Genomic DNA, 26,058 nt, shown 5'->3' with positions numbered 1-26,058 from the left:
GAGGCTGCCCAAGGCGCGGGGCGGCCAATGCACACGTCTGACCGGGTCCGGCCGGCCGGGCCGTCGCACAGTGGGCCAGAAGAGCGGTGGTGGCGGCCAAAACTCTAGACGCGTTTTGAGCTCCAGAGTCGCTAAACAGGCCTCGAACCGCACGTGTGACCCCACCAATGGATTCCTCGCTCGGAGAGCAATCCATTGATGGGGTCACACGCTTGGTTCGAGCCCTGTTTAGCGACTCTGGAACTCAAAAACGCGTCTAGAGTTTTGGCCGCCTCCACCGGTCTTCTGGCCCACTGTGCGTCGCCCAGCATCGGCACGCCGCGGCACGCAAGCCGTGGACGGTTCGGACCGGACGGTGCAGGGCGCGCCGCGGCCGGGACCTCAGGGAACGCACTTCACTCACCTCGGCCACCTTCTAGGCGAGGAGCGGGCGCGCGGCCTCGGCGTCGCCCTGCTGCAGGCGCACGCGGATGTTGGCGCACACGAAGCCCAGCGCCTCGGTGACGGGCGCCAGGGTGGCGTGGGTGACGGCGCGCACGAGGGTGTTGAGGGCGCCGAGCGCCACGCGGCACGCGCGGAGGGTCGGCGACACGCACCAGATGTACTGCAACAACCGCAAGTCAGACACCTCGACGACGACGCAATGCCACGGCGGTGCGTTGTGGGCCAGAAGACCGACGCAGGTGGCCAAAACTCTAGACGCGTTTTGAGCTCCAGAGTCGCTAAACAGGCCTCGAACCAAACGTGTGACCCCACCAATGGATTCCTCGTTCGGAGAGCAATCTATTGGTGGGGTCACACGTTCGGTTCGAGTCCCGTTTGGCGACTCTGGAGCTCAAAACGCGTCAAGTTTTGGCCGCCTCCGCCGGTCTTCTGGCAAATCCACTGTGCAGTGCCTACCACGAAGGCGATGACGGCGAACCCGCCGCCCAGGACGACGGCGACGGGCGGCCCCAGCACGCAGGACAGCGACGTGTACACGATGTCACGCGTCAGCCGGAACAGCCTCGCGGAGCCCCGCCAGGTGACGTCGGGCGAGCGGACGCCGTCGGGCTCGGCCACCACGTCCTCCCACAGGAGCTGCGTTTAAACCATTCAAACGCCGACAGGTTGGCCAACTTGCTTTCGACGGCCTTACGGCGGTAAGCGTACGCGTGGTTCACCTGCAAGTGCTGGTTGATCCTCGACGGGTCCCGGTCCTCGTACTCCTCGACGGCCACCACCCCGGCGGGCGCCAACTCCTGCAACAGCAAGAGGCAGTTATGGGTTCGAGTGGCGCGCCGCGAGTCCACCACCACACAGTGGGCCAGAAGACTGGTGAAGGCGGCCAAAACTCAAGAAGCGTTTCGAGCTCCAGAGTCTCTAAATGGGACTCGAACCGAGCGTGTGACCCCACCAATGGATTGCTCTCCGAACGAGGAATCACACGTTCCGTTCGATTCCCGCTTAGCGACTCTGGAGCTCAAATCGCGTCTGGAGTTTTGGCCGCCTCTACCGGTCTTCTGGCCCACTGTGCACCAGGTCGCCGTCGTCGCACCTTGGCGATGATGGGTCGCGGTGGCGGCGCGCAGCACGACAGCCCCGCGTCGTCGGCGTAGGGGTACTCGTAGCGCGCGTCCAGGAGGCGCGGGTCGGCCGCGCGCGGGTAGCGCTCCGACGGCGTGGCCACGGACACGGACACGCGGTGCTGGCCGTGCTGGCCGTGCTGGCGGGGGTATGCGGCGGCGTCCGGAGCGGACCGCGGCGCCGAGGCCGTGCGTGCCGCTGGAGCCGCTCTGACGGCGTGCCCGTCCATGGCGAGGACGCGGCCCGTCTCGGGGGCTCGCGGTGGCGCCGTCGTGGTGGTGGTGGTGCCTTGGCCGCGCCCCGCCCCGGGCATGACGCCGTGATTTCCGCCACAATAGGAGACGGCGCTGCCCTGCCCGGCACGCCTGGGCACAGTGGGCCAGAAGACCGGTGGAGGCGGCCAAAACTCTAGACGCGTTTTGAGCTCCAGAGTCGCGAAACAGGGCTCGAACCAAGCGTGAGACCCCATCAATGGATTGCTCTTCGAACGAGGAATCTATTGGTGGGGCACACGTGCGGTTCGAGGCCTGCTCAGCGACTCTGGAGCTCAAAACGCGTCTAGAGTTTTGGCCGCCTCCATCGGTCTTCTGGCCCACTGTGCTGGGGCACGCTCGGGCACGCTGGGGCACGCCGCCCCAGAACCAGCGCCCCCATCCCCTGCACCTAGAGGCCTAAATACTTCGTATGTATATAGGCCTCTACCTGCACCGTCCCTGCGTTCTCTTCCGTGGAGGGCTCTCCAGTGCCACAGCCCCAGTCCAGGATGGGGGTGCCATCTTTCGAAGAAAGTCTGCTCATCGTGTTTATTTTATTTTGGTTGATCCCTTGCTGACTTGAACCTGAACCGCGAAAGGTCTGCATCATCTGCATAGGCCTAGCAGCTTTGATGATGATGATGATGACCTCATAAGCGAATGGGTTGAATGCATTCATGCCATGGGTTCATGGCCAGTTGTACTGAAATTTCTTGGTGGTTTTGCAGGCGGGCCTTCACACAAGTCATGGGCCCAGAGTCCGAAAGTTTCCCAACAGAACCAAGGGTCCTATACGTCAAAGGGAATTCCAGGGATTTAGGACTGTAGGGGGCACTACAGTCCTATAAGGGGCCGGCAGAAGAGAATGAATTTCTCATACTGCGCCACTGTCAACTAGCAGAAGCAGAAAGCTTTCTGCGAGTGTTGTCGTTATCGATTATTCTTTTCTGCTTGCCAGAGCAGCAATACCTTCGTCTGTCTATTCTAAGGTGATAATTTTTTAAAAATTATGCCTATGTTGTGGATAAAAAATATTTTTTCTCTTACAGCGTTTATTGAACTTTCATGCATTTATTTTTTGTGTAGGTTATGTTGTATGCTGAGGCTTTCATGTAAACATTTTTCTTTTCATTTTCTGTAATTTGACATGAAAGTGAATTTCGAGCTTGAAAATGAGTTACATGAGTTACATGGCTTGTAGTATACCTTTTGTCTGAACTAGCCGAACATGTTTTGCTTAATCATTTTAGATAATTACTCTCTGTTTACTCCATCATCGGTCTTGTATTTAACTAAATTTTGTTTTATTCTGAAGAGCATTTCCAACATGGGATCTGTCGTCAGCAGGACAATGGAGGATGGCATGTCGAAGAACCGTGAATTTGTTAAGGAATTGAATACAATTATGGTGAGTATCCTATCAAAGTAAACACTAATCTGGAGGAAAAGAAGCATTTTTTTCATCCCTATTTCCCTCTTTTTCGATAAGGTGGAGAGGCAGCTTCATTCTCAAAACCAAATGAGAGAGCGCCTCATGGCCATGCAAATAGCACGGGCTCGTGAATTGCTGAATTGGATAGCTGTCTTCTACGCTGTCAGTGTGACTACCCTTTCCATGTCGTAAGTTCGCCTGTTCTTATCTTTGCACCTTATTTTAATCCGACATATTTGTCAATTAAATATTCCAACTCTGTTTCAGATATCGGCGGACAAGGAAACCCGGTTTCCTGATGCCCATCATTCCACTCTCCTTCATTCTCGCATATCAGGCAGATCTTTCTTATGGAACCAAACTTCACCGCATTAGAGGTAACTCTACCTCTTACTTCTGCTATTGCAGAAAAATCTGGCTTTTGCTTCATTCATGAACCAACTGTTCCTTTTTGTTCCAGCCGAAGCAGAGCACATAATGACACATGAATCTGAAAATCTGTTCCTGCCGTGTGGGGTGCCCACTGTTTCCAGCATTGATCTTGCCCGACAAGTTGAAAGCGAAAGGCAAAAGCTGCACCCTCACATGCCAACTCTGTGAAACCCATATCTGTTTCAAAGAAATTGGCACTTGGGGTTTGTGACTTAATAATGTTGCAGTCCCTTTCTTCACTTGGAGATCCCAAAGGTTTCAGCAAAAACTTTCCCTTATTTCAAGATCATTTGATCATTCTGTTATTATCATTGTATGTACTTACTGAAAAATTGACAAATAGTGGGTAGTTCAATTTTTTAAAAATATTGTTGTTGTTTCTGAAGTGGCATTGGCACTGAGCATTGGCATGTTGTCATGATCCCTTAGTGTCTTTTGGACAATAAATACATAAGTACTTACAGAGGCTTATGGTCCTTGCTACTTTTTGGAAGTTGATATTGTGTAAATCTTTGTTACCAATATTTTGGCTCCATGTTAATGTAATTTTTAGTGATCTTTGTGTGATCTGCAACCTGAGACATTTTTTTTTCTATTTCAAGCCTAATTGACATTTTGTGATAACTGTGAATACTCGCAAATTCTTGCCGTTTATTTGTTCATTCCTGTCACCACTCGTAAACACCACAAGAGTGATGCATTTTTTTGTCTGTTTGTTGATAAGGTGTTTCTATGTTACTTGTACTTGTTTATGCTGTCCTGAACCGTATTTTTTATTAAATTTAGGTCTTGTGATTTTTTAGTATTATTGAATTGTTTTTTGTTTGTTTTTTTAGTCATTTTTGAGAGTGTATTGATCAACAGCAATATTTTGACCATGTGGTTTGCAGGAGCCGAAATCAGCAGGAGACATGTCTTCCTCTTCTGTTTCTTGTTTTTGTTTGTTTTTCTTTTATTTAAATTTGACGCACATTGAGTTCTTAAAAACGATCAACCATGACATTGGGGCGCCTTTTCTGTACATAATCTGTTTAATCATTCAAAAATTAAAGCAAATTTATGGAACAAGAAACCATCTTTTATTCTTCAGCCCTCGAAGAGATACACATCGGATACACCACCTTCAACAACCATAGAATTCTCTAAACTAGTTCAGATCATTGATCTTAGAGGCTTCACCTCCATTGAACTGGGTTTGAATCGCAAGCGAAGGGGAAGGACAAAAGAACACTGAAACAAACGAAGGATGACTGTTATTACCAACAACAAAACATGAAACATTGCATGTTCTTTTTTTATTTACCTTTTCGAAATCGACTGTTACAGTCAAAGTTGAATATTTTTCTTATCAAAATGAATAACCAGCAGAAAGTTTTCAAAGAATTTTACTCTCTAATGGATACGTCAGTCATGCCAACCTGAAAGATGTCACTGCCTGCTGGCGTTAAAATGCTTCTGCTGTGATCCTGATCCACAGCGTTAAAACGCGTACATTGTGCATTATTTATTGATTTTGTAGCAGTTGTTCGTACGGAATCAACAAGAACTGTTCTGATGTGAAGCTGTCATGCTTCATTTTTCATGAAATGAGTAAGCCCCAGTTAATATGTAATGGATAGCTGTCAAACCTTGGTTCAGTTGCGCTTGAATTGTCAGGCAAAGCAGTAATTGCTCGATAAAACAATAATGTCTTCATTTGTATTCAATATCATACCTTGGTAACTGACTTTGGTTTGTTTTTGGATATCATGCGAGCTTGACCGCTTAATCGAATTCTTCTCTAATGAGGTTATTTGTATGACACAGTCTGACATCTGGTTACTGTGTCTTCAGTTGCTCTAGTTTCTTTTAGGGTCTTTTTTGACGCCGAAAGTTCTCTCACATTGTTATCAGTATATTTATTTATTTTTTTGCGTTGTGTTTTTTTTTCAGGTTAGTTAGAGACTATATTTGTTTCCTCTGCTATTGATTGATGTAAGTATTAAATTTACTGCATCATCTGATGTTTATTTACTTTTCAATAATCTTGAAAACTTGCAGAATAACACCAACTGTCAAGATGAGCTACCGTGACGAGGATGATCCTTTCGAGGAGGATATTGTATTCGACCAGGCAGGCCTTCTCAGTACATCTCGTAAATCTTCAAAGTCAGCAATTCGGAGAGTGTCTAGTGGAAAATGTGCCATGTTTTCTAAAACCCTGGGCCTCTGTGGAGCATTTTTGGGCCTAGTGAGTGCCAAAGTTTTAGCTGATGGATTACTTTCCCTTGATTTTTATCTAATCTCGTAATTGTGTTTCGATTTCAGGGGTTGACTTTTGCCATTCCGGGACCTTTATCCCCCGTACCCCCTGCTGAGCTGAGTCATGACAAAAGTTTAATGACATATGAAGTAATGTATAGGTGCCAAGGCTTTATGATAGGAGCAATGTTTGGTATGCAATATCCACACATCACTCTTCAATATGAAACTTTCTATCCCTTTTCTTGTTGCATTAATGAATTAACTAATTTATTTTAGGTGCTAGACTACTAGACAGATTCAACCGATTGTTCCTGGTTTTCCTTGCCTTGCTTGTTACTGCACTGCTAGTGACTATTATTCCATGGTGTGGTAATGTATGGTTGCTAAGGACTGACATGTTTCTTCTCGGAGTATCTTTGGGCTTTTTGAGCACAGGTACTTCTAATTTTACTTCTGCACTCATTTGTGTTGAATGCTTTGTGTTCGTTCTTAACAGTCTTTTTCCTTTTTAGGTGGCAATGTCCTCTGCCTAGATTTGTGGGGCAGAAATAGCGGTCCTTTCATGCAGGCCTTGCATTTCAGTTTTAGCCTGGGCGTCTTTTTGGCCCCTTTCCTCTCGCAGCCGTTGATGACGCCGGTGAATTATGCCCTTGTGTCACCCACCACTACACCAGCCAGCATGTTCCCTCTGCACAGGTAAGCTTATACTTCTCAACTTACTAAGAAAGCTGTCCTTTGCATAGTACTATTTTTTTTCTCTCTTTTTTTTTCAGATTGCCTCGGGATTTGGGAAGTATTTCTTCCAACGCTTCTGCATTAGTTGGAGCAGATACTTCCTCCCTCTCATCTTCAGCCTATCACGACTTGGCTTTCAACAAGTCTAGGGTAGATGTCAGCAACTCATCAACAACTCTTGCCCCTTTCTCAACTTCAACCACTAAAAAGAGTGTGCAAGAACTAAGCGGCCTGCTGCTTCTGGCCCCTGCCTCTAGCAGTGGTGTGAACTCATCCAAGGCCGTGCTGGTGGCTTCCTCCTCTGGTCCTTCGATGCCAGCAAATGCTTCACTGCCATTGTCGAAGGCCTCCACCCCAGCACCTGCATCCATACCTGTTCCAGCCTCCGAGACTGTCAGCTCTCCCAAAGTTGATGTCTCTACAACCACACACAGATCTCCAAGGCCCAAGCCAGTTCTGACTAACTCAGAAAAACTGAAGGACAATAAATGGGAGAATGAAAAGTTCCGTAAACCACCTCCAGAAGACTTGGTGCCTGTATCTACCACTATGAAGCCAATGGTCAGAGCGGAAAATAAGACAACCGTCGTCAGTAATGTGTCTACTAGTACTACCCCATCACCAATCTCCAATGGAAAAAATGCTACAGTGAAACCAAACGGTATCAAAAACATTCCAACATCATTCAACTCTTCAAAGTTGGCTGTGATTTTGGATGGGAGCAGTGGTTCTAATCTATCTGCAATTCCTTCATCTGCTCCAAGCAATGTTCCTCTTGTGAAAGAAAGTTCAGTTGCTACGACAATCTCAAGCGTTTTAACCACCAGCAGTGTTCCTCTGAAGATAAACTCTAGCCTTGTGACTAATAATTCTAAAGCTCTCCCCGGCACTGTACCTGCTAAGAGTGATGAGGCTCTTCACATCAGTGATGCAGGCACAGTACCGATGTCTCCTCTGTTGCCCCATAAGAGCGACTCTGGTGTAGCACCACTAAAAGGCTCCAAGGCTAAAGAAACTGCTGCAAATCACACTACACCTGCTCCAATCACACTTGAAGCAATACTGTCTTCAAGTGCTGTGAAACAAGGAGAAGCCTCAAACCACTCTGTTCTTAGCAAAGTCCTAAAAGATACTCCACCAGAAATGTCTAACAGCGAAAACAGTTCTAAAATTAATTTAAGCAGTGGATCTTCAGGTTCTGTCAACCGTGCTTCGTCTGCTGGGAAGGAGAAAGATTCCAGCAGTAACTCTTCAGTTGAGATTTCTCTTCCTGTAATTGAGAAAACCCAGGCTGCAAATGATTCTCATTTTATGGGGAAGAGTATCTCCTTAGACGAACAAGATTCCAACCAAAATGGTCCTGCAAGTACCTCCAGTCAACAACCGCAAGCCCGGATGTCCACTCCGCAGCCCCCAAAGAATTCAAAACCTGGTGAACGTGAAAAAACTTCGACTGTCAACCAGAAATCTTTTGGAGGAGGACATGTTAAGGCTATGATGGAGGCTAAGCCTTTGCAATCGACCACAGAGTCTTCTACCAGTGTGCATTATTACAAAAGCAGCAATGCACCAGAGAAATTGCCTGATGCCAAAATCAAAGTGAGGCCCACCTCAAACCCATCCACTCCATTACTTGTGAAAAATATTCCTGCAGTAGTTGAAACCATCAGTCATTCTGAGGCTCCTGCAGGTCCTAAACACGTTCACCACAGTAAGCCAGCTTCCACAGTTGTTAATGACACAGCAGAAGTTACTCACACTGTCATTGATGATGTCGCTAATCGACTGGAGAAATATGGTTTAAGTCGTATGGAACTCATGTACCTCACTGTGGGCATGGTTCTTCTAGCCACCTCTTTCCTCTTTCTTGGCTTCTTATGCTTCAACCCCAGGGATCCAAAGTCTAAAACAGATGAAGAGGACATGAACGTCCATGTTGGTCGTGTTGGTCATCGAAGTCGCCTTAGCTCTGGGCAATCTACTATTGTTCCTTCACGGTGCCTGAGGCACACACTCATTGGATTGATGATGGTTTTGTTAATGATAACATCAGGTGTTCAGGCTATGTATGGACAGCTGCTGTTAGTCTATGCCCTGCAAGCTCCTTTGCAGCTCTCTCAGGTAAACAACAACTTTATTTGACTTAATTGAATAGTAAATCTGTCATGAATTGAGACTTTTCTAACAGTATGTTTTTTTGTTTTTTAAAGTCAACAGGTACTGCTCTAACGGCTACTTTCTGGGGTGCCCTGACAAGCACGCGCTTTGCTTGCATCCTACTTGCAAGTGCATTGTCTCCGACAGCGATGCTTGTCCTGAGTGTTGCTATTTGTTCGTGTGCAACTTGGCTTCTATCTGCTTTTGCCTCTTCGTCAGAGGTTGCATTGTGGATTGGATCTGTCATGGTCAGCGTTGGTACAGCATCAGTTATCCCATCAGGTAAAACACAATTATTTTTTTGTGTTTTTTATCTTTGTTACCATGGGCAAAGTTCTGAAATGCATCAATTTTTGGTTTGGCAGGGATGCTCTGGATGCAGAGGCACGTTTTGATAACACACCGAGTAGCAGCGATGCTGGTTATGGGACCAGCCATGGGTGAAATGTTTTTCCCCACTCTTGCGTACAAGATGATGGTGTCCCTCGGACCAGCAAGTCTGGTTCACTTGCCTGCGCTGCTCAGCCTTTTCGCAATAGCAGTGTGGGCTGCAGAATGGCGGCTTGCCAGATATCCTCGTCAACCCATGTGCTCGCATGGAGACGAGTCATCAGGCTACCAACTTGCCAATCAACATGACGAAGACGATCTTCTTGACTTAACAATGTCTCCAATTGTTAATGGCACCACAGCTATTCTGAGAAATCATTCTCGGTCAAATGCAAGCGGCCTTGGAATACATCGTATGAGTGCATAGCATCAAGCCATCTACATGTAATGTAGAGTGAACACGGAGCAATTTCAATGGACACTTACTTAGTGCAATTTGAATCAAAATCTCACTCACTTACATGCAGATAATTTTTGTCAAAACGGAAGTGCATGATGTATGCTGGTGGACATGTTACCTGATAGAAGGGCGATGAGTTGTGCTATTTTAGGAGAGAGTATGACTGCTGTTTCAAATGTTTTGTGTGAAACTGGATTTGGGAAACCGCCTTGCTTAAGTACTACAATTCCTCTTCTACCCTCTTTCCTATGTACTTATTAATTATCTTCAAGACTTAGTTTTGGTGAATTTGAATTCCTTTATTGTTCGAGGAACAATCAAATACAAGACGCTTATCATCTTAACATTATGTTAACACCTTTCAATTCTGTCATCTGTTTTTATCAACCATTTAGGTAGGGATTGTTTTACTTAGTTCATCATAAAATGTATTCACAGCCATTGGATTAGAATGAGACTTAGTGTTCTGTTTGTGTGTGTTTGTATGTTTGCTCAGTTTGTTTTTTACAAATTGAAAGTTACTTAAGTGTGTTCCCTACCACATGGTAAGCACATCACCAAGGACCACTAAATTTTATTCCAATCATGTATTGACAATTTTTAAAAGTATTGTTTCTTTATTTTGCTTTTTTCAAATCAAAACTAGTTCACAGGCACTGCGTGTTGAATTTAGGAAAATTGAGTGCTGAACCGATTTTAATAAGTTGTTAACGTCTTACAAGTATCAGCGTCTTGTGCCTTTCTCAATTTCCCTAAAGTCTTCCATGTCTGTGGACCAATTGCTGGTAGCAAATTAATTCAATTGCTCAGTTTGCTGATCACTTGTGAATTCATGTTCTCTTCCCTCAAGGCTAGCAATTCCAGTCCTTTCTAATTTTTATTAGATTTAACTTTCTCTTTCCTTTCTAGTAACTATTGGATTTTCTTCATGTCTCTAAAGTTGTTATTTCTTTCAAAGAAATATCTTTCCACTTTTTACTGTGTAGAATTTACTTCCTGAATTTTATTGACATAGATTTATGAGCCGTTAATTGACCACATAGTCCACTTGGTCTACTTGTAGCCTTGCTTGTTGCAGTCCGTACTTACAATTGGAGCATGTCGTATTGTGATGTTTGTAATTTGACTTGAAAGACTTTAGTTTTTTCTTTCTTTTTCTATGTGAATACTCTTTTAAAATTGTACATATCTCTCAGCCTCTGAATCCCAGGAGGTTTTGTGCAGTAGTAAATATTAGGAAAGTTAATCAATTATCATTTAATTATTGTGTAGGGTGTACTTGAAATCAAGTTGTGAGTCTAACTTACAAGAATGAGGAAATCAAAATTTTGTGATGTATCTAACCTCTGATGTGATCATATGAAGCATCTTGGCCTGTTGGGAGTTTTATTTTTATACATTTATTTCAGATCAAACTGTTGATGTGCTTGTTACGCCTTATTTTTTTTAGACTGTGCTCTTTTCTTTCTGTCCTTGAACTTGAACGTTCCTATGGGTTCTTATTGATTTATAGCATTATAAAAAGTTATTGTGATTTTCTGTGTGATTTCTTCTTTTTAAGTTTTGTATTTGTGTTTGTTGGATAAACAGTTTTTCTTGAAGTTGTATTGCAGACACTAGATTTGCTTTTGCTAGTCAAATGGTATGAATGATAAGGATTGAACTGAGTATTAAAAGCTTTCCTTTATCCATAATGGGATTACAATATCTCATCAAATAGACATTCATCTTGAGTTGTGATCAAAAACTTGCGTTTTCCCTTTTTTGTTGTTGGATTCCATTCTTTCTCAATCAGAGAAAGAAATCTCTCTTCTTTTTTGTTACTTACAATGAAAATATTTATGCAGTATTTATGCTGGTCATTATGTGAAATAAAAACTCTGGTCAGGAGCAAACCCTCATCAGCTTTGTGTCATTCAGGGTTAAACCTAAACCTCACCGGCTCCAGTGTTGGAGGACGCAGGACGCGCCAGGCGCACAGTGGGCCAGAAAACCGGTGGAGGCGGCCAAAATTCTTGACGCGTTTTGAGCTCCAGTCACTAAATGGGACTAGAATCGAACGTGTGACCCCACCAATGAATTCCTCGTTCGGAGAGCAATCAATTGGTGGGGTCACACGTTCGGTTCGAGGCCTGTTCAGCGACTCTGGAGCTCAAAACGCGTCAAGAGTTTTGGCCGCCTCCGCCGGTCGTCTGGCCCACTGTGAGGCGCTACGCGGCGCTACGCGGCGCTACGAGCAGCGAATGCTTTGTCCGAGGTGGGCCTGACTGACGGGGTCCTGGATGAACTCGTACACGGAGGCCCTGCCCTCGCTGGGGCCGATGCCGATGTCGTCGTACAGGTTCTCCGCGTCGGCCTCCGCGGCCTTCCCCGCCGCCAGGTTGCAGTAGTGCGGGGCTGGGGGCCGCGCCGCCACGTCGTCGTAGAGGGGCCGGGCCAGGAGGTCGGCGTCGTCCTGGACCTCCACCGGGGACGCCCTGGCGGTGGCGGACGCCACGCTCAGGTTGGCGTAGCTTGGGCCGACGGCGAAGTCCGCGCCGTTGGCGTAGCCGTTGGCGTAGCTCGGCCCGTCCCTCTCGGGCGGCGCGATGTCGTGGTAGATGTCCTCGCCGCCGGACAGCATGGACTCGTACTCCTGCTGCTGGTCCTGACAGTGGGGCAGACTCGGCGTCAGTTCGCGGTCCGCTCCGCAAGGTGCCGACTGTGGGGCGGTACACAGTGGGCCAGAAGACCGGTTGAGGCGGCCAAAACTCTGGACGTGTTTTGAGCTCCAGAGTCGCTAAATGGGACTCGAACCGAACGTGTGACCCCACCAATGGATTGTTCGTTCGGAGAGCAATCCATTGGTGGGGTCACACGTTCGGTTCGAGTCCTGTTCAGCGACTCTGGAGCTCTAAACGCGTCTAGAGTTTTGGCCGCCTCCCGGTCTTCTGGCCCTCTGTGCGGTACTCACGTCGTCCAGGCCCGGGGGCAGCTCGGGGGGCGGCGTCAGCGGCGGCGGCGGGGGCTGGTCTGCGAGGCCGGGGAGCAGCGACGCCGCGGCCGCCAAGCAGTCCGTCACCTCGGCGGAGCCGGCCCGGGACTGCGACCGTGACCTGGAGCCGGAGTGGAGCTTGGCGTCGTCCGCGTCCAGGGCCGCGGCCACGCTGCCGGCGGTCAGCACGGGGGACTCGTCGGCGCGAGAGGTCGGCGTCGATGGCGAGGGTGGCGACGGCCAGGGGGTGTCCTGGGAGGCGCGGCGCAGCGCGTCGACCCAGGACTGGGCCTCCGCGTCGTCAGACACCCACAGCTGCAAGCCAGTCAGACTGTGAAAACGGAAGGCCGGCCGGGTTTCGAACCCTGGTCCGCACGGAGACTCACCTCGTGAGTCTTCCTGCCAGGGCAGCACAGCTCCAAGGCGGGGCCCTGGCGGCGGCGGGCCGTGTACACGGCGCAGCAGGGGTCGTAGCAGGGGGCCGCGCCGTCGCCGCCCCCGGGGGCCGCGAGGGGCAGCACGAGGCGGGGCCGGGAGGAGCGCGGGCCCGCGAACACCAGCAGGCGGGCGGGGGCGGCCAGCAGGGCGGCCCAGCCGCGGCGGCCGACGCGGAACCAGCGGCCCGGACCGCCGCGGTGCACCACGCCGCTCTTGACGGCCAGCTCCCTCGCCGCCGTGGCGCTGACGGCGTAGTCGGGGCTCAGGTCGGGCCGGGGGCAGGACGGCGCCCCTCTCGGCGGCCAGTCGTCCACGCTGTCGTCCTGGCACTCGGAGCAGTCCGCCGAGGTGTCCAGGTCGCCGACGTCGCCGGGCCGCGCGGTCCACAGCCACTTGTCGGCGGAGTCCGTGTCGTCGACGGCGACCTGGGACTGGGGGCGCGCGGCGGGCGGCGGCGGGGTGCAGTCCACTGCAACACAACAGGCGTGACCACCCGGCGTCGCGAGCTCCCCGTCGAGGCCGTGGCACAGTGCACACAAAATCTATGTGTGTACTCAGTACACACTTCTAGGTGCGTGCTTACAAGCATGCACTTCTAGGTGTGTACTTGCCTAAGCACGCACCTAGAAGTGTGTACTTGAATGAGTACACACTTATAAGTGTGTACTCACTGAGTACACACATAGAAGTGCATGCGTTTTCCCTATGCCGCGCATGCACCTCGCAAGTGTGTACTCACTGAGTACACACTTATAAGTGTGTACTCACTGAGTACACACTTATAAGTGTGTACTCATTCAAGTACACACTTCTAGGTGCGTGCTTAGGCAAGTACACACCTAGAAGTGCATGCTTGTAAGCACGCACCTAGAAGTGTGTACTGAGTACACACATAGATTTTGTGTGTGGGCCAGAAGACCGGTGGAGGCGGCCAAAACTCTAGACGCGTTTTGAGCCCCAGAGTCGCTAAATGGGCCTCGAACCGAACGTGTGACCCCACCAATGGATTGCTCTCCGAACGAGGACTCCATTGGTGCACTGTTAAAAAAATTATGAATTTTCAAAGCAGTTTTGATGACAATTTTCCGAACACGGATATGAAATTTACAAACATTGCAATTTTCAGAACTTGATGCGAAAATTCGAAACAAATTTCGTAAAATTGACAATTGTTGGTAATTTTCAAACCATGTTCTGAAAATTGCGAATCTTAAGTGTTGATTTTGAGCACACAATAGTAATTTTCCGAATCCGATTGTAAATTTTATAACTAGCTCAAGAGGCGTGGCCAAGGGGCGCTGGTAGAGTCATCAGTAGCTGACCCTCCGCCTCCCGTGGGACGTGGTAGCACAGCGGTAAAGAGCGCGCACCACAAGTCAAAGATCCCGGGTTCGAAACCCACTGATCAAAAGCAGAATCGGTTCACTAAATGGCATAAGGCCGCATAGGTGTTCATATACATGAACACTTGGTCGTCCTTTTGCTTAACTGCCCTAAAATGACCTCGCAAACGCGAATATGAATTTTCATAACATGATATGAATTTTCATAACGTGATTGTAAAACAATTTACAATCATTTGTGATTTTAATTTTCATAACAATTGTTTGTGAAAAAAAATGCCAACCAATGTTATGAAAATTACAACTGATTTTTTTAACAGTGTGGGGTCACACGTTCTTCGAGTCCTATAGCGACTCTGGAGCTCAAAACGCGTCCGGTATTTTGATCACCTCCACCGGTCCTCTGGCCCACTGTGCGTTGCAACCCTACCGAGCGCGCGGGGCGGCCTCTGCAGCGTGCCCTTCATGTCCATGTAGGAGGGCCGGAACGCCGTGTCGGCCTGCTGCAGCCGCGCCACCAGGCCGCGCAGCGCGTCCTGCGAGACGCCCGTCTCGGCCAGCTCGGCCAGCTGGGGCAGCTCCAGGCGCAGCAGCTGCTGCATGAAGAGCAGGACATCTGCAGAAGAGAAAGCCGATCTTGTTCACGTCGGAGCGACAAAGCGAGGCGCGTCTTCGCTGGTCTTCACACGCACGGCAGCGGCCATCGTTACACGCCACTCTTTTTCGCACGACCGCGCGGCTCCGCCAGTAGTACAAATGTTACAGGAGGCGGCTAAAACTCTAGACGCGTTTTGAGCTCCAGAGCCGCTAAATGGGACTCGAACCGAACGTGTGACCCCACCAATGGATTGCTCTCCGAACGAGGAATTCATTGGTGGGGTCACACGATCGGTTCGAGTCCCATTTAGCGACTCTGGAGCTCAAAACGCGTCTAGAGTTTTGGCCGCCTCCACCGGTCTTCTGGCCCACTGTGCGGCGACGCGTGTGGTGGGCTTGCTGCCATCTGCAACGCGGCCTATGCATCGACTGCGTGACTGCCAGTCCGCGTTCGAGGCGGCCGATGCGGGCAGCACGCGGGGCGCCCCGGACGCGGCCCTTGGAGGCGTGAGAGCACGCGGTGCGTGGCGCGCCAGCAGGCTGGCTCCGAGAGTCGTTTCTCTGTCTCTCTCGCACTCGCGGGGCGTCCCGTGTGCGTGCGAGAGAGACGGAGCGGCTGGCCGTGGCGCAGCGCGGCGCAGCGCGACGGGAATAGCTGAAAGATGCACTATTGAGGGAGCGCGCCGCGCCGCGCTGCCCTTCGGCCTGGCGCCGAGCACCACAAAGCGTCGCCCCGTCTCTCTCGCACCCATGGGGCGTTCCGAGGAGGTGCGAGAGGGACGCACAGTGAGTGGGCCAGAAGACCGGTGGAGGTGGACAAAACTCAAGACGCGTTTTGAGCTCCAGAGTCGCTAAACAGGACTCGAACCGAACAAGTGACCCCACCGATGGATTGCTCTCCGAACGAGGAATCCATTGGTGGGGTCACACGTTCGGTTCGAGCCCGAGGGGGTAACCACTCCCGTAATACCCTGTACACAAAAACCGTGTATTACGCGTAATACACGTGATCGTAATACCATTTTTGGGTCAAATGTGCCAAATTTGGGCATTTTAGGGCCGTAATACACGTGTAATACACCCGTAATACAGCGTAATACCGAGTAGTCTGTACACGATTTCTTGAAGTGTTTACCCCCTCGTTCGAGCCCAGTTAGGCGACTCTGGAGCTCAAAACGCGACTGAAATTTTGTCCGCCTCCACCGGTCTTCTGGCCCACTGTGTGACGGAGCACCACGAGGAATCTGCCTGCAGGCGCGCAAACGAGCCAAATGTTGCTGCACCTCCCCGAACCAGACCACTTCTCTCGCGCGGCGGTTACGAGCCGCCCAAATTTCTAATTCGGACAGCCCGTTTTGCGTAACGCTGCGCCGTTTTTATGGCTGTTATTTGCAGGGATTATGCGTGCGAAGCGAAGAGCGCGGCAGGTCCGCTGTAGTGTAGTGGTATCGCAGCGCGGCTCCATCTCTGCACACCATCACCACGCCGGCTTCGCAAGCTTGGCTTCCTCCTCGAGCACACGAACCAGACACTCTAAAAAAAATTATGAAATTTCATATCCAAAGGAGTCTAAAATTTCATAATCACGTTCTAAACCTCAATTTTTATAACCTTCGTATAAAATTTAAGATCGTGTTATGAAACCTAAGATTTGGGTTATGGATTTTAAGATTAACTGGTTATAAACTTTTAGAACAGAGTGACTTATAACTCTGGTTCTTAAAATCTAGATTTTCGCTTTGAAAGTTTATAACGCTAGCCGATTTTAGAGCAAGGTTCTGAAATTTTAAACCGTTTAGTCCTGCTGCCTAGTCCTTTATTCATGGTTAAATTAATAAAGAGGTGAAGTTTTCATTTTTATCGGCATGTGTTAACATTTTCCGAACCGCTAAGGTAGGAGTCCTAGGGGCGGTCTACAAACTGAAAAACGTACATTTTATGCACTAACTGGAGCAAGCACGCTTTTGCTAGCGTATGCCTACTACTTTTTAGTGCATACAGTTATTACATTAATGAGAGGTATGGAGAGCTGTCTGCTTCAGTTCGCGTGTACATGGCATGATGCACTAGTTAGTGCATGCTTGGCGGGCATGCGCTTGTTGGAGCGTACTTGCAGGCATGCTCCAGTTAATGCATGTTCAAAATTTGTGTGTAGTATTTCCCAAGAGGCTGCAAATCGCGTCCCTTGCAATGCCTGACCGGCCACCGTCCTCCGGGCCGAGCCGAGCCGAGCCGAGCCGGCCAAGCCGAGCCGAGCCGAGCCGCCCCGAGCCGGCCGAGCCGAGCCGCCCCGAGCCGAGTCGGCGCTGCTTCCACGGAAAATCACCGCTCGCCGGCCTGCCGGCCGAAGCCGAAGCTACCTGTGCCCGGCGAGGGGTCGCGTAATCCCTCGGCCACACGGGATTTCGGCGACACTGCGTCACTTTTAGTGTGTCTTTGTCTCCAGTGCTGTGCACAGCGTATCCAGTTCGCGTCCGCGTCACCGCAAGTTCGCGTCATCAATTTTGTTTCGCTATGTACCGTTAGTGCGCGTAGTGCGTAGAGTGCAGTTAAAGTGTTGCTTGTGGTGCCGAACAGCCACCACTCGTGTTCAAGAGTTACAAGCTATTTTGGCGACCCTCGGAAAAAGGACGTGTTTTCGCCAAAAGCGGTGTTACTGAGTGCTGTTATTCCATCTTCTTAACTGTAGGGACGGGCGATGAACGTGTGGGTGGCGTATTATGTCAATTCGCTTCTCCTCTTTCATCCTCGTCCCCAAAGTAGTTTCTGCGTGTCGACCGAGTTTCCCTAAAGTGCATCTGGATCTTATGCACTGCTGCGCCTCTGACTGTTAACAGCGTCGACTGCACTACAGTACAATGCTTATTTCCGTTGGCCAGCTGCAACGATTTGCGATAATACTGAGTGTGAAAAGAAATCATAGCTTTCTGAGATTTCATCATTTGTAACATATTCATTAAGAAAGGGATAAAGGTTTTATTTATTATTATTTTTTATTTATACATTTTGTGGGCAGTAATGAAACTATTATCATGTTTCATAATATTGGTTGTAGAGATTCAGAACCAAATGTGAATTTTCAAAACCAATTGATTCTAAAAAATTAATAAACTAGTTCTTACATTTCATAAACCACTTCTGAAAGTTTAGAACAGCAAGTTATGAAATTTAAGAACTTTTTGGATATGAAATTTAAGATCCATTGTTCTACAAATAACTTCAAATCCAGATTATGAAATTTAAGAAGCATTTTTTTTAGAGTGCGAGTTTGAGCGAACTGGCAGGCTGGCGCGGCCTGGCCGCCGCGTGGAGTGTGTGTGTACTTAGCCGCGTGTTGCGTTGTCCGTGTGTACTCCCAAGTTTTTCGCGGTTTGCAATGTTTGGCCACGCGCAGTCCGGCCGACGAGGACCAGCGATGTTTCGACGCGCTGCACAGTGGGCCAGAAGGCCGGTGGAGGCCAGGCTCGGACTGGCCCCCAAAAGGCCCCAGCGGATAAGACCGCAAAAAGGCCCCCGATCATCATTATGTTTTTACCCTTCATGACCAACTTTGTGAGGCTACCGCTCCCAAACTAGTTGCGGTCAATAGCCTTCCCGACACAGGGCATGAAAGAGTAGGGTCTTAAGAATACTAGAACGTCCGAGGGGGCCACCACCCACGTAATCCTGTGTACAAATTGGCTGGTAATCTACGGTAATCCATGCCGTTATCACGTAATCCTTGACAAAATTCTGTCAGTTTTCAACGTTTTTGAGTCATTTTTCAACTCTTTTGAGCCATTTTTCAACGTTTTTGAACCAATTGTCCAAAATTTCACGCGTAATCCCTACTTAATTTCCCGCAATCCCGTAATCTTGTGTACGCCTGAAATGAGAGTGGTGGCCCCCTCGAGAACGTAGAGGAAAGCCTTTTACGGTGACTAGATTGGACACAGTGGCCACCTAAAGTCAGCAAAATCAGCAAATTTTCGAGATTCGACCACTTTTTGACTAACTTGGTCGTAAAATCGTTGCGGTCAAAGCCAAAATCGTTGTGGTCAACGACTTCCCGACACAGGGCATGAAAGAGTAGGGTCTTAAGAATACTAGAACGTCGAGGGAAGCCTTTTACGGCGACTAGATTGGACACAGTGGCCACCTAAAGTCAGCAAAATCAGCAAATTTTCGAGATTCGACCACATTTTGACTAACTTGGTCGTAAAATCGTTGCGGTCAAAGCCAAAATCGTGGTGGTCAACGCCTTCCCGATACAGGGCATGAAAGAGTGGGGTCTTTAGAATACTAGGGCGTCGAGGTAGGCCGTTGGCCGCAACTAGATCGGACGCAGTTGCCGCCAAAAATCAGCGAAAACGGCTACTTTCGGAGATTTAATCACTTTTTGACCAACTTTGTGACGTTACTGGTTCCAAACCCGAAGGCCCCGGCAGATTTTTCTGCCTGTCTGCCCTGGCCAGCCCGAGCCTGGTGGAGGCGGCCAAACCTCTAGACGCGTTTTGAGCTCCAGAGTCGCTAAGCAGGACTCGAGCCAAACGTGTGACTCCACCAATGGATTGCTCTCCGAACGAGGAATCCATTGGTGGGGTCACACGGTCGGTTTGAGTCCTGCTTTGCGACTCTGGAGCTCAAAACGCGACCGTCTAGAGTTTTGGCCGCCTCCACCGGTCTTCTGGCCCACTGTGCGCTGACTCTCTCGCAACCAAACAACGCGTGAGTGCCAGAGAGAGACAGAGCTAGGCGCCAAAATGTGCTTGGCCAGCCAGGGAATTCCCCCGCACCGACCACGCCACTGTTAACTGGCTGTGTCCATTTCGAGTCCAAGTGATGCGTTGCGTACAGTGTGCAACTTACAGTGGACTCGCGGCAGGCTCCTCCCATTCGTAACACGCGTGACTGCACATGCACGTCCCCGAAAATCACCTCTGCGCCCCACACTGTAAGGCCTTGCGAGAAAACCGCGAGTTGGCACGCCGCTGTGCGAACTGTTGCGGTAGGCCTGGTTTCGAATCCCGGCGGCGGCGAGGCTGTGTTTCGCGGGAGTCAAAATCGAATCGACTTCGAGTGTAGCCAACTTGCTCGTTCCGCTTCGGAAAAGCCCTGCCTACACTGAAGATGGTTACATGGTTACCGAAAGTATTTCTCGGTGTGGTTTGGCGACCCGGACCCCAGCGGCCCAGCCAGCAGCCCACGCTGGCGGGCTGGACTGCCACTGACCGGCCGATTATGTCTGTCCAGTCATTTACTCGCAGTGCCGTGCCGGGCTTGCCGGGCCATGCCAGGGGTGTCACCTTGGGCGCTGCGACCCGCCGCCGTGCTGCTGTTGTTGTTGTTGTTGTTGTTGTTTGTTTTGGAAAGGCAAGCAGAATGCAAGTAGAATGCAGCCGGGAAAACGAGCAGTCATTCGTGGGGCTGGCCGGACACAACCGCCGGATCAAACACCTCTCCCACACCGGAAGTCGCTTCACTCGCCAGCCAGAAATAAGGCACACCTCGCGACGGTGGTGTAAACAATCGAATGCCGCAATCGGAGAAAAGGCGCGCGCGTTCTTTGAACTCGAAACAACAACAACATTTGGCGCGCTGCCAGGGCTTTGTTGTTGTTGTTGTTGTTGTTGTTGTTGGACGCACGCGCGTGCGTAATTAAAGAGCGACACCTGCCGGCCGGGCTTTGAACCCGGGCCGTTGTTCCCGCCAATCGGAGAGCACGTTGCCGTTCGACTCGTGACAGCCGCGGGTTCGAGTCACCGCTGGGGCGCCCATTTTTTTGCGCTTGATTTGTTTTACGCACCGCAATGAGTCACCGTCCGGCGGCGAGACGAAAGCCTGACGGCAAGCCACGGCAAGCGGCGGGCCGAGTCCGGGACAGTGGGCCAGAAGACCGGTGGAGGCGGCCAAAACTCTGGACGCGTGCAGAGCTCCAGAGTCGCTGAACAGGACTCGAACCCGACGTGTGACCCCACCAATGGACTGCTCTCCGAACGAGGAATCCATTGGTGGGGTCACAGGTTCGGTTCGAGTCCCTTTTAGCGACTCTGGAGCTCAAAACGCGAGTAGAAGTTTGGCCGCCTCCGCCAGTCTTCTGGCCCACTGTGGGCGACGCGAGAGAGACGGACGACGCTTCCGGACGCGGCCTGCAGACGGCCGTTTGGAGAGGCACACTGTAAAGCCCTGAAGGGGCGGGGTTCGACAACGAGTCGGGCTTTCAGGCACTTTCAGAGTCTCTTCCGTCACTTGCGTCACGTCTCTGGACGCTACGCCACGCGCACCGAGACACTCTGTCCGAAAAGCACATTCGGCTCGCCGCTTTGTCATTGACTTAGTGATTGTGTCGTCGCTCGCTGTTCAAGGAGATAAGGCGAGAGCGGGCTTTTTTCGGGTGGACTGGAGGCAGGCTGGGGAACCGACAACCCGAGTTCGACTGTCCCGGCTGCTGACAACCCTTTTTCCCGCTTGTGCACCCCTAACTTGAAACTGGAAACTTGAAACCGCGGTGCTTGGGCCTTGTCATCACATCGCAAAACACACACACACACTCGCGAGTTGGGTTGTGGCTCACCGTGCAGCAGGGTCTCCACCTCCGTCGCCATCCTGGCGCGTCCTGACGGCTGTCACCGGGGCTGGGGCTCCCGACGGGGGTCCGGTCGTCGACGGCGACGCTGCTCCCGCGCGGCGCTCGGCCCACTCCGTCTGACTGCGTCGACTGCGTCTGGCTGAATGATGGGGTCGACCTGCCGGCGTGCCGCACCGCGTGCCGCGTGCCCGGCCAGCAAACCCGTTGCTTGCCGTTGTTGTGGCTGCCTTGCCTGTGGCTGCCCGGGGAGGGGGCTCCTCGGCGGGGGGCGTGGCGGGGAGGGGGGGGGGGGGGGGCGCACGGCGCACGCACGCGGTGCGGGGGCCCCGCGGCTCGGCGGCCTCGTGCGTACTACATGCCGCGGCCACCGGGGGCACCGGGGGGGCTGGACGACTACAACGAAGGCCAAGAAGCAGCCCCCGGTGCACAGTGGGCCAGAAGACCGGTGGAGGCGGACAAAACTCCAGGCGCGTTTTGAGCTCCATAGTCGCTAAATTGGACTCGAACCGAACGTGTGACCCCACCAACGGATTCCTCGTTCGGAGAGCAATCCATTGGTGGGGTCACACGCTTGGTTCGAGCCCCGTTTAGCGACTCTGGAACTCAAAACGCGTCTAGAGCTTTGGCCGCCTCCACCAGTCTTCTGGCCCAGCCGTGCTTGCAGAGCTCGGAAAAAGACGAGGCCTGCAACTGAGGCTCACTGGTTTTCATTTATCTTTATTGCAGTGCACTGTAATTCGACAATGTAAGTGCAGTTGCCAATAAAATCATTTGCACATTGAATCTTATTGCCGCATCCTTAAACTAATACAGACTAAACAGACAAATATTTCAATAAGACTATATTTTTGTTCTCTTTGTTCTTTTTGGGGGGTTAAGTTCGCGGTTTGTACAGTTTGAATATCAAGTGGAAGATGAAGCACCAGAAGAGTTCGTTTTTTTCGTTCCACATCTCCACGCGGTCTTTGTAGAGGTGGTTCCGAGGGAAGGGCAGTAGGTTCAGCAGGTTCTTGTCAACGGTCCAGTTATTGTTGACGTAGAGTCCCTGAAATAAGAGTCGTTGGTAAAGCAGGAACGGTAATCGGGGAGAGATAGGCCGCATAGTGGGCCAGAAGACCGGTGGAGGCGGACAAAACTCTAGACGCGTGTTGAGCTCCGGAGTCGCTAAATGGGACTCGAACTGAACGTGTGATTGCTCTCCGAACGAGGAATCCATCGGTGGGGTCACACGCTCGGTTCGAGCCTCATTTGGCGAGAAGAACTCACGGTGGCGATGGGGCACAAGAAGGGCGGCTTGATGTTGACGAAGGTGGGCGACCAGACGGCGTGCTTGGCGGAGATGAAGGCGCAGCCCTCCATGGGCGAGTCCCAGGTCATGAAGTGCTCGCACTCGGCGCCGGCCTCCGTGCACGACGTGATGATCTGTCGCAACTGGGGAAGGGGGCTGCAGTTTGCCGAGTCCTAAACCTAACCTCACCTAACCGCACCTAACCTCACCTTGGTGATGGTCTGGGCGGGCTTCCGGACGTGGAAGGTGGTGTCCGCGAACACGTCGCCGTTGCGCATGTACCTGAGCTCGTAGGTGGCGTTCATGTCGAAGGTCTCGGGGCAGTGCTCCATCTCGACCCACTGGAAGATGAGCTTGCTGCCCAGCGGCGCGCTCGGCTTCTTCTGCGAATGCGCGCCAGTTTTCAAAACTCGGGGTTACTTTACCGGTGCACGGTGAGCCAGAAGACTGGCGCAGGCGGCAAAAATCCCGGACGCGGTTTGAGCTCCAGAGTCGCTAAATGGGACGCGAACCGAACGTGTGACCCCACCAATGGATTGCTCTCCGAACCAGGAATCCATTGGTGGGGTCACACGTTCGCTTCGAGTCCTGTTCAGCGACTCTGCAGCTCAAAACGCGTCTTTGGCCACCTCCACCGGTCCTCTGGCAAATCCACTGAGCGCACCTTGGCCGCGGCCAGGCCGGTCAGGGCGGCCAGCGCCAGCAGGATGAGGGCCTTCACGGCGGCGGGCATGTCGAGGCCGACTGAGTCTCCGAGTCCAGCCCGGCGCCGGGGCCCGACCAGGCCTTGCGTTGACAGTCCATCAGGGCTGACTCTGGTTGACAGGCCGTTGTCAGGCGGTGGACGCGGTGGACAGCGCACGCCGCCGGACCTGCCTCGGCACAGTGGGCCGGCCAGAAGGCCGGTGGAGGCGGCCAAAACTCTAGACGCGTTTTGAGCTCCAGAGTCGCTAAAACAAGCCTCGAACCGAACGTGTGACCCCATCAATGGATTCCTCGTTCGGAGAGCAATCCATTGGTGGGGACACACGTTCGGTTCGAGTCCAATTTAGCGACTCTGGAGCTCAAAACGCGTCTAGAGTTTTGGCCGCCTCCACCGGTCTTCTGGCCCACTGTGCTCGGCCTGCCGGGTCACTGGTCACGCTCGGCCATCGGCGTCAGCGCGTCAGCGCGTCAGCAAGCAGATTCCCCACCGATAGCCACCTCGATGAGTCCCGGAGTTGCAATGCAATGCGGCGCCGCCGTTTATTAAGAGATTGGCGAGTGCACCTGCCTGCGGCTGTGCGGCGCGTGGATACTCCCCGTCGCGCAGCGCAGCGCAGCGCGGGGTATCGCCGACGCTCGGAGTAGTGCCACTCCCACCCCGCGGGCGCCAGCCGCAGGGCTGGGGCGGGGCGGGGCGCGCTCTGGCGGCCGCGTTCGGAACCGGGGTGGCCGGGCAGCCGCCGGGTGGTGCAGGCACTGCAGACTGCAGCTGCATACAGTGTACGTGGTCCATTTCTCGAGAGACATGCAAAAATGACGCCAATTGCACTCGAAAAAAACAAAAAACAACAACAAGATTTTCAAAACTGTAGAAGTCGCGAAATTAATTCTTGAAATGATTGAATGATCTTGCTCTTTATTATGTTGCATCAATAATAGCTAAGGTTTAAACAATGCAGGAAAAGTGAAATATGCACGCGGTGAACGCTGGAGGAACGCGGATCTCCACGAGGAGGCCAAGAAGTAGCCATAATAAGCAAACAGCGCGGGGAAGGGAGGTAGACTGGGAGTCGTCGCTCTGTCTCTCTCGCACCCACTGACAGCGCCCCGCGAGTGCGAGAGAGACAGAGCGACGCCTCCCGGAATCAGTGTGCAGGGAAGTCCCGGACGGGAGAATGCGCTCGCGGAGAATAAATACAGTGGGGTGGGCAGGCCACCTCGGCGGCGAGCGTGGCAAGGCCGCCCCGCCACGCAGCGCCACGCCACTGGCACTCAGAGGGTGGCGGACTCACCGCGGTGGAAACTTAAACTGTCGAAGTTAGGCAATATTTCGAGAAGCGGGAGCGGGGCGGGGCGGGGCACCCTGGGAGTGAGCCCTGGCGTGGCGGCGCGGCGCCCCGGAGGGGAGGAGACAGTATTTACCTCTCTGCAGGCGAATCCTGAATCCTCGGCTCGCTGATATTTCGATTTATCGGTGGCCGTGGAAGGAGGACCGGCTCGGCTCGGCTCGGGTCGGCTCGGCTCGGCTCGGCTCGGCTCGGCTCGGCTCGGCTCGGCTCGGCTCGGCTCGGCTCGACTCGGCTCGGCGGCGAAACGATGTGTGCTCCGAAAGACACACACGTGTGACGGAAGTAAGCTGCAGTGTGGTGTCTGCTGCACTGCAAGCGCTGCGCCGGCGTGGCCGAGTTCGCTACACTATAAAACTCCCGCGTTGCACCAGTGCCGGAAGGGTTGCCATCCTCCAGCCTGCTGGCGCGGGTTCGCCCCGCCCCGCCACGCCACTGCAGGCCGATTCCGACAGTCCGCTCTGTCTCTCTCGCACTCATGGGGCGGAGGCACGAGAGAGCGACGAGAGCGACTCTATAGGAATCAGTCTGCCGAAGGGAGTCACTGTGGCAAAAAGGTACGGAAAATTCTGTTAATTTTTTTGCCAGGATTCTCCGTAGCCCTCTTATCAATATTCTCCGTAGGCTCTTACAGAATTCTCCGTAGGGCCGTACAGTATTCTCTGTAAGTCCGCACAGTCTTCTCCGTAGGACCTGGAAGACTGTATAGTCCTACGGAGATCACTGTGCGGTCCTACGGAGAATACTGTGCGGTCCTACGGAAAATACTGTAAGAGCCTACGGAGAATATTGATAAGGGGGCTACGGAGAATTCCCACAAGCTGCTTACAGAACTTTCCGTAGGTTTTTGCCACAGTGGTGAGAGTCGTTTCCGTCGCGCTGTCTCTCTCGCTCTGTCGGGGCGCCCCACAGGTGCGAGAGAGACAGAGGGAGTGGCACAGAGTGGGAGCGGGGGCACCTGCTCATCCCCTTATCGGCCGCGGAGCCGCGCCACTGCAAGGCTGGCTGGCAGCGCCACGCTCCCTTCAATCGCGGACTAATTATGGGCCAGCAAATTGCTCAATACTATTTTCCATTCGTTGCCGCCTTCCCGTCCGCCTGCAGCGTTCCTCTGTCTCTCTCGCACTCGCGGGGCGTCCCGCGTGGGTGCGAGAGAGACAGAGCGAATGGCTCCCCCCTGCAGGCCGAG

General features: G+C 51.8%; 5 protein-coding genes across 7 annotated transcripts; 2 read left to right on the top strand and 3 right to left on the bottom strand.

The window, feature by feature from the left end:
• Positions 1-415: 415 nt before the first annotated feature.
• Positions 416-2,364, bottom strand: LOC117644651 (caveolin-2-like). Its single transcript, XM_034384262.1, has 4 exons — positions 2,269-2,364; positions 1,164-1,241; positions 901-1,080; positions 416-604 (listed from the first exon to the last, which is right to left on the bottom strand). The coding sequence occupies exons 1-4, from the start codon at positions 2,362-2,364 to the stop codon at positions 416-418; spliced, it is 543 nt and encodes a 180-aa protein (XP_034240153.1).
• A 292-nt stretch (positions 2,365-2,656) lies between these two features.
• LOC117644444 (plasminogen receptor (KT)) lies at positions 2,657-4,479 on the top strand. Its single transcript, XM_034383938.1, has 5 exons — positions 2,657-2,809; positions 3,136-3,228; positions 3,310-3,440; positions 3,520-3,629; positions 3,713-4,479. Exons 2-5 carry the CDS (start codon positions 3,148-3,150, stop codon positions 3,850-3,852), a joined length of 462 nt encoding a protein of 153 aa, XP_034239829.1. The 5' UTR covers positions 2,657-2,809; positions 3,136-3,147; the 3' UTR covers positions 3,853-4,479.
• Positions 4,480-5,103: 624 nt separating this feature from the next.
• On the top strand, positions 5,104-11,511 carry LOC117644794 (mucin-5AC-like). 3 transcript variants are annotated; one of them, XM_034384420.1, is made up of 9 exons: positions 5,104-5,274; positions 5,617-5,658; positions 5,725-5,914; positions 5,992-6,118; positions 6,205-6,363; positions 6,441-6,624; positions 6,702-8,784; positions 8,874-9,102; positions 9,186-11,511. In XM_034384420.1, the coding sequence occupies exons 3-9, from the start codon at positions 5,744-5,746 to the stop codon at positions 9,575-9,577; spliced, it is 3,345 nt and encodes a 1,114-aa protein (XP_034240311.1). In that variant the 5' UTR covers positions 5,104-5,274; positions 5,617-5,658; positions 5,725-5,743; the 3' UTR covers positions 9,578-11,511. The 3 variants fall into 3 exon arrangements, with proteins under 3 accessions (XP_034240311.1, XP_034240313.1, XP_034240312.1); XM_034384422.1 differs by having other exon boundaries at positions 5,622-5,658; positions 9,186-9,577; XM_034384421.1 differs by lacking the exon at positions 5,104-5,274 and adding an exon at positions 5,277-5,402 and having other exon boundaries at positions 9,186-9,577.
• Positions 11,512-11,773: 262 nt separating this feature from the next.
• On the bottom strand, positions 11,774-21,546 carry LOC117644650. Its single transcript, XM_034384261.1, has 5 exons — positions 21,516-21,546; positions 14,796-14,981; positions 12,971-13,080; positions 12,564-12,899; positions 11,774-12,257 (listed from the first exon to the last, which is right to left on the bottom strand). The coding sequence occupies exons 1-5, from the start codon at positions 21,544-21,546 to the stop codon at positions 11,841-11,843; spliced, it is 1,080 nt and encodes a 359-aa protein (XP_034240152.1). The 3' UTR covers positions 11,774-11,840.
• Positions 21,547-22,246: 700 nt separating this feature from the next.
• LOC117644902 lies at positions 22,247-23,551 on the bottom strand. The gene is made up of 4 exons (XM_034384615.1): positions 23,483-23,551; positions 23,028-23,201; positions 22,797-22,961; positions 22,247-22,575 (listed from the first exon to the last, which is right to left on the bottom strand). The coding sequence occupies exons 1-4, from the start codon at positions 23,549-23,551 to the stop codon at positions 22,405-22,407; spliced, it is 579 nt and encodes a 192-aa protein (XP_034240506.1). The 3' UTR covers positions 22,247-22,404.
• Between the last annotated feature and the right edge of the window lie 2,507 nt (positions 23,552-26,058).

This window comes from Thrips palmi, unplaced genomic scaffold (genome assembly GCF_012932325.1).
Source record: "Thrips palmi isolate BJ-2018 unplaced genomic scaffold, TpBJ-2018v1 HiC_scaffold_18, whole genome shotgun sequence".
Taxonomy (NCBI): domain Eukaryota; kingdom Metazoa; phylum Arthropoda; class Insecta; order Thysanoptera; family Thripidae; genus Thrips; species Thrips palmi.
Note: the sequence above shows the minus strand (reverse complement) of the source record. Positions and strands in the feature narration are given on the sequence as shown.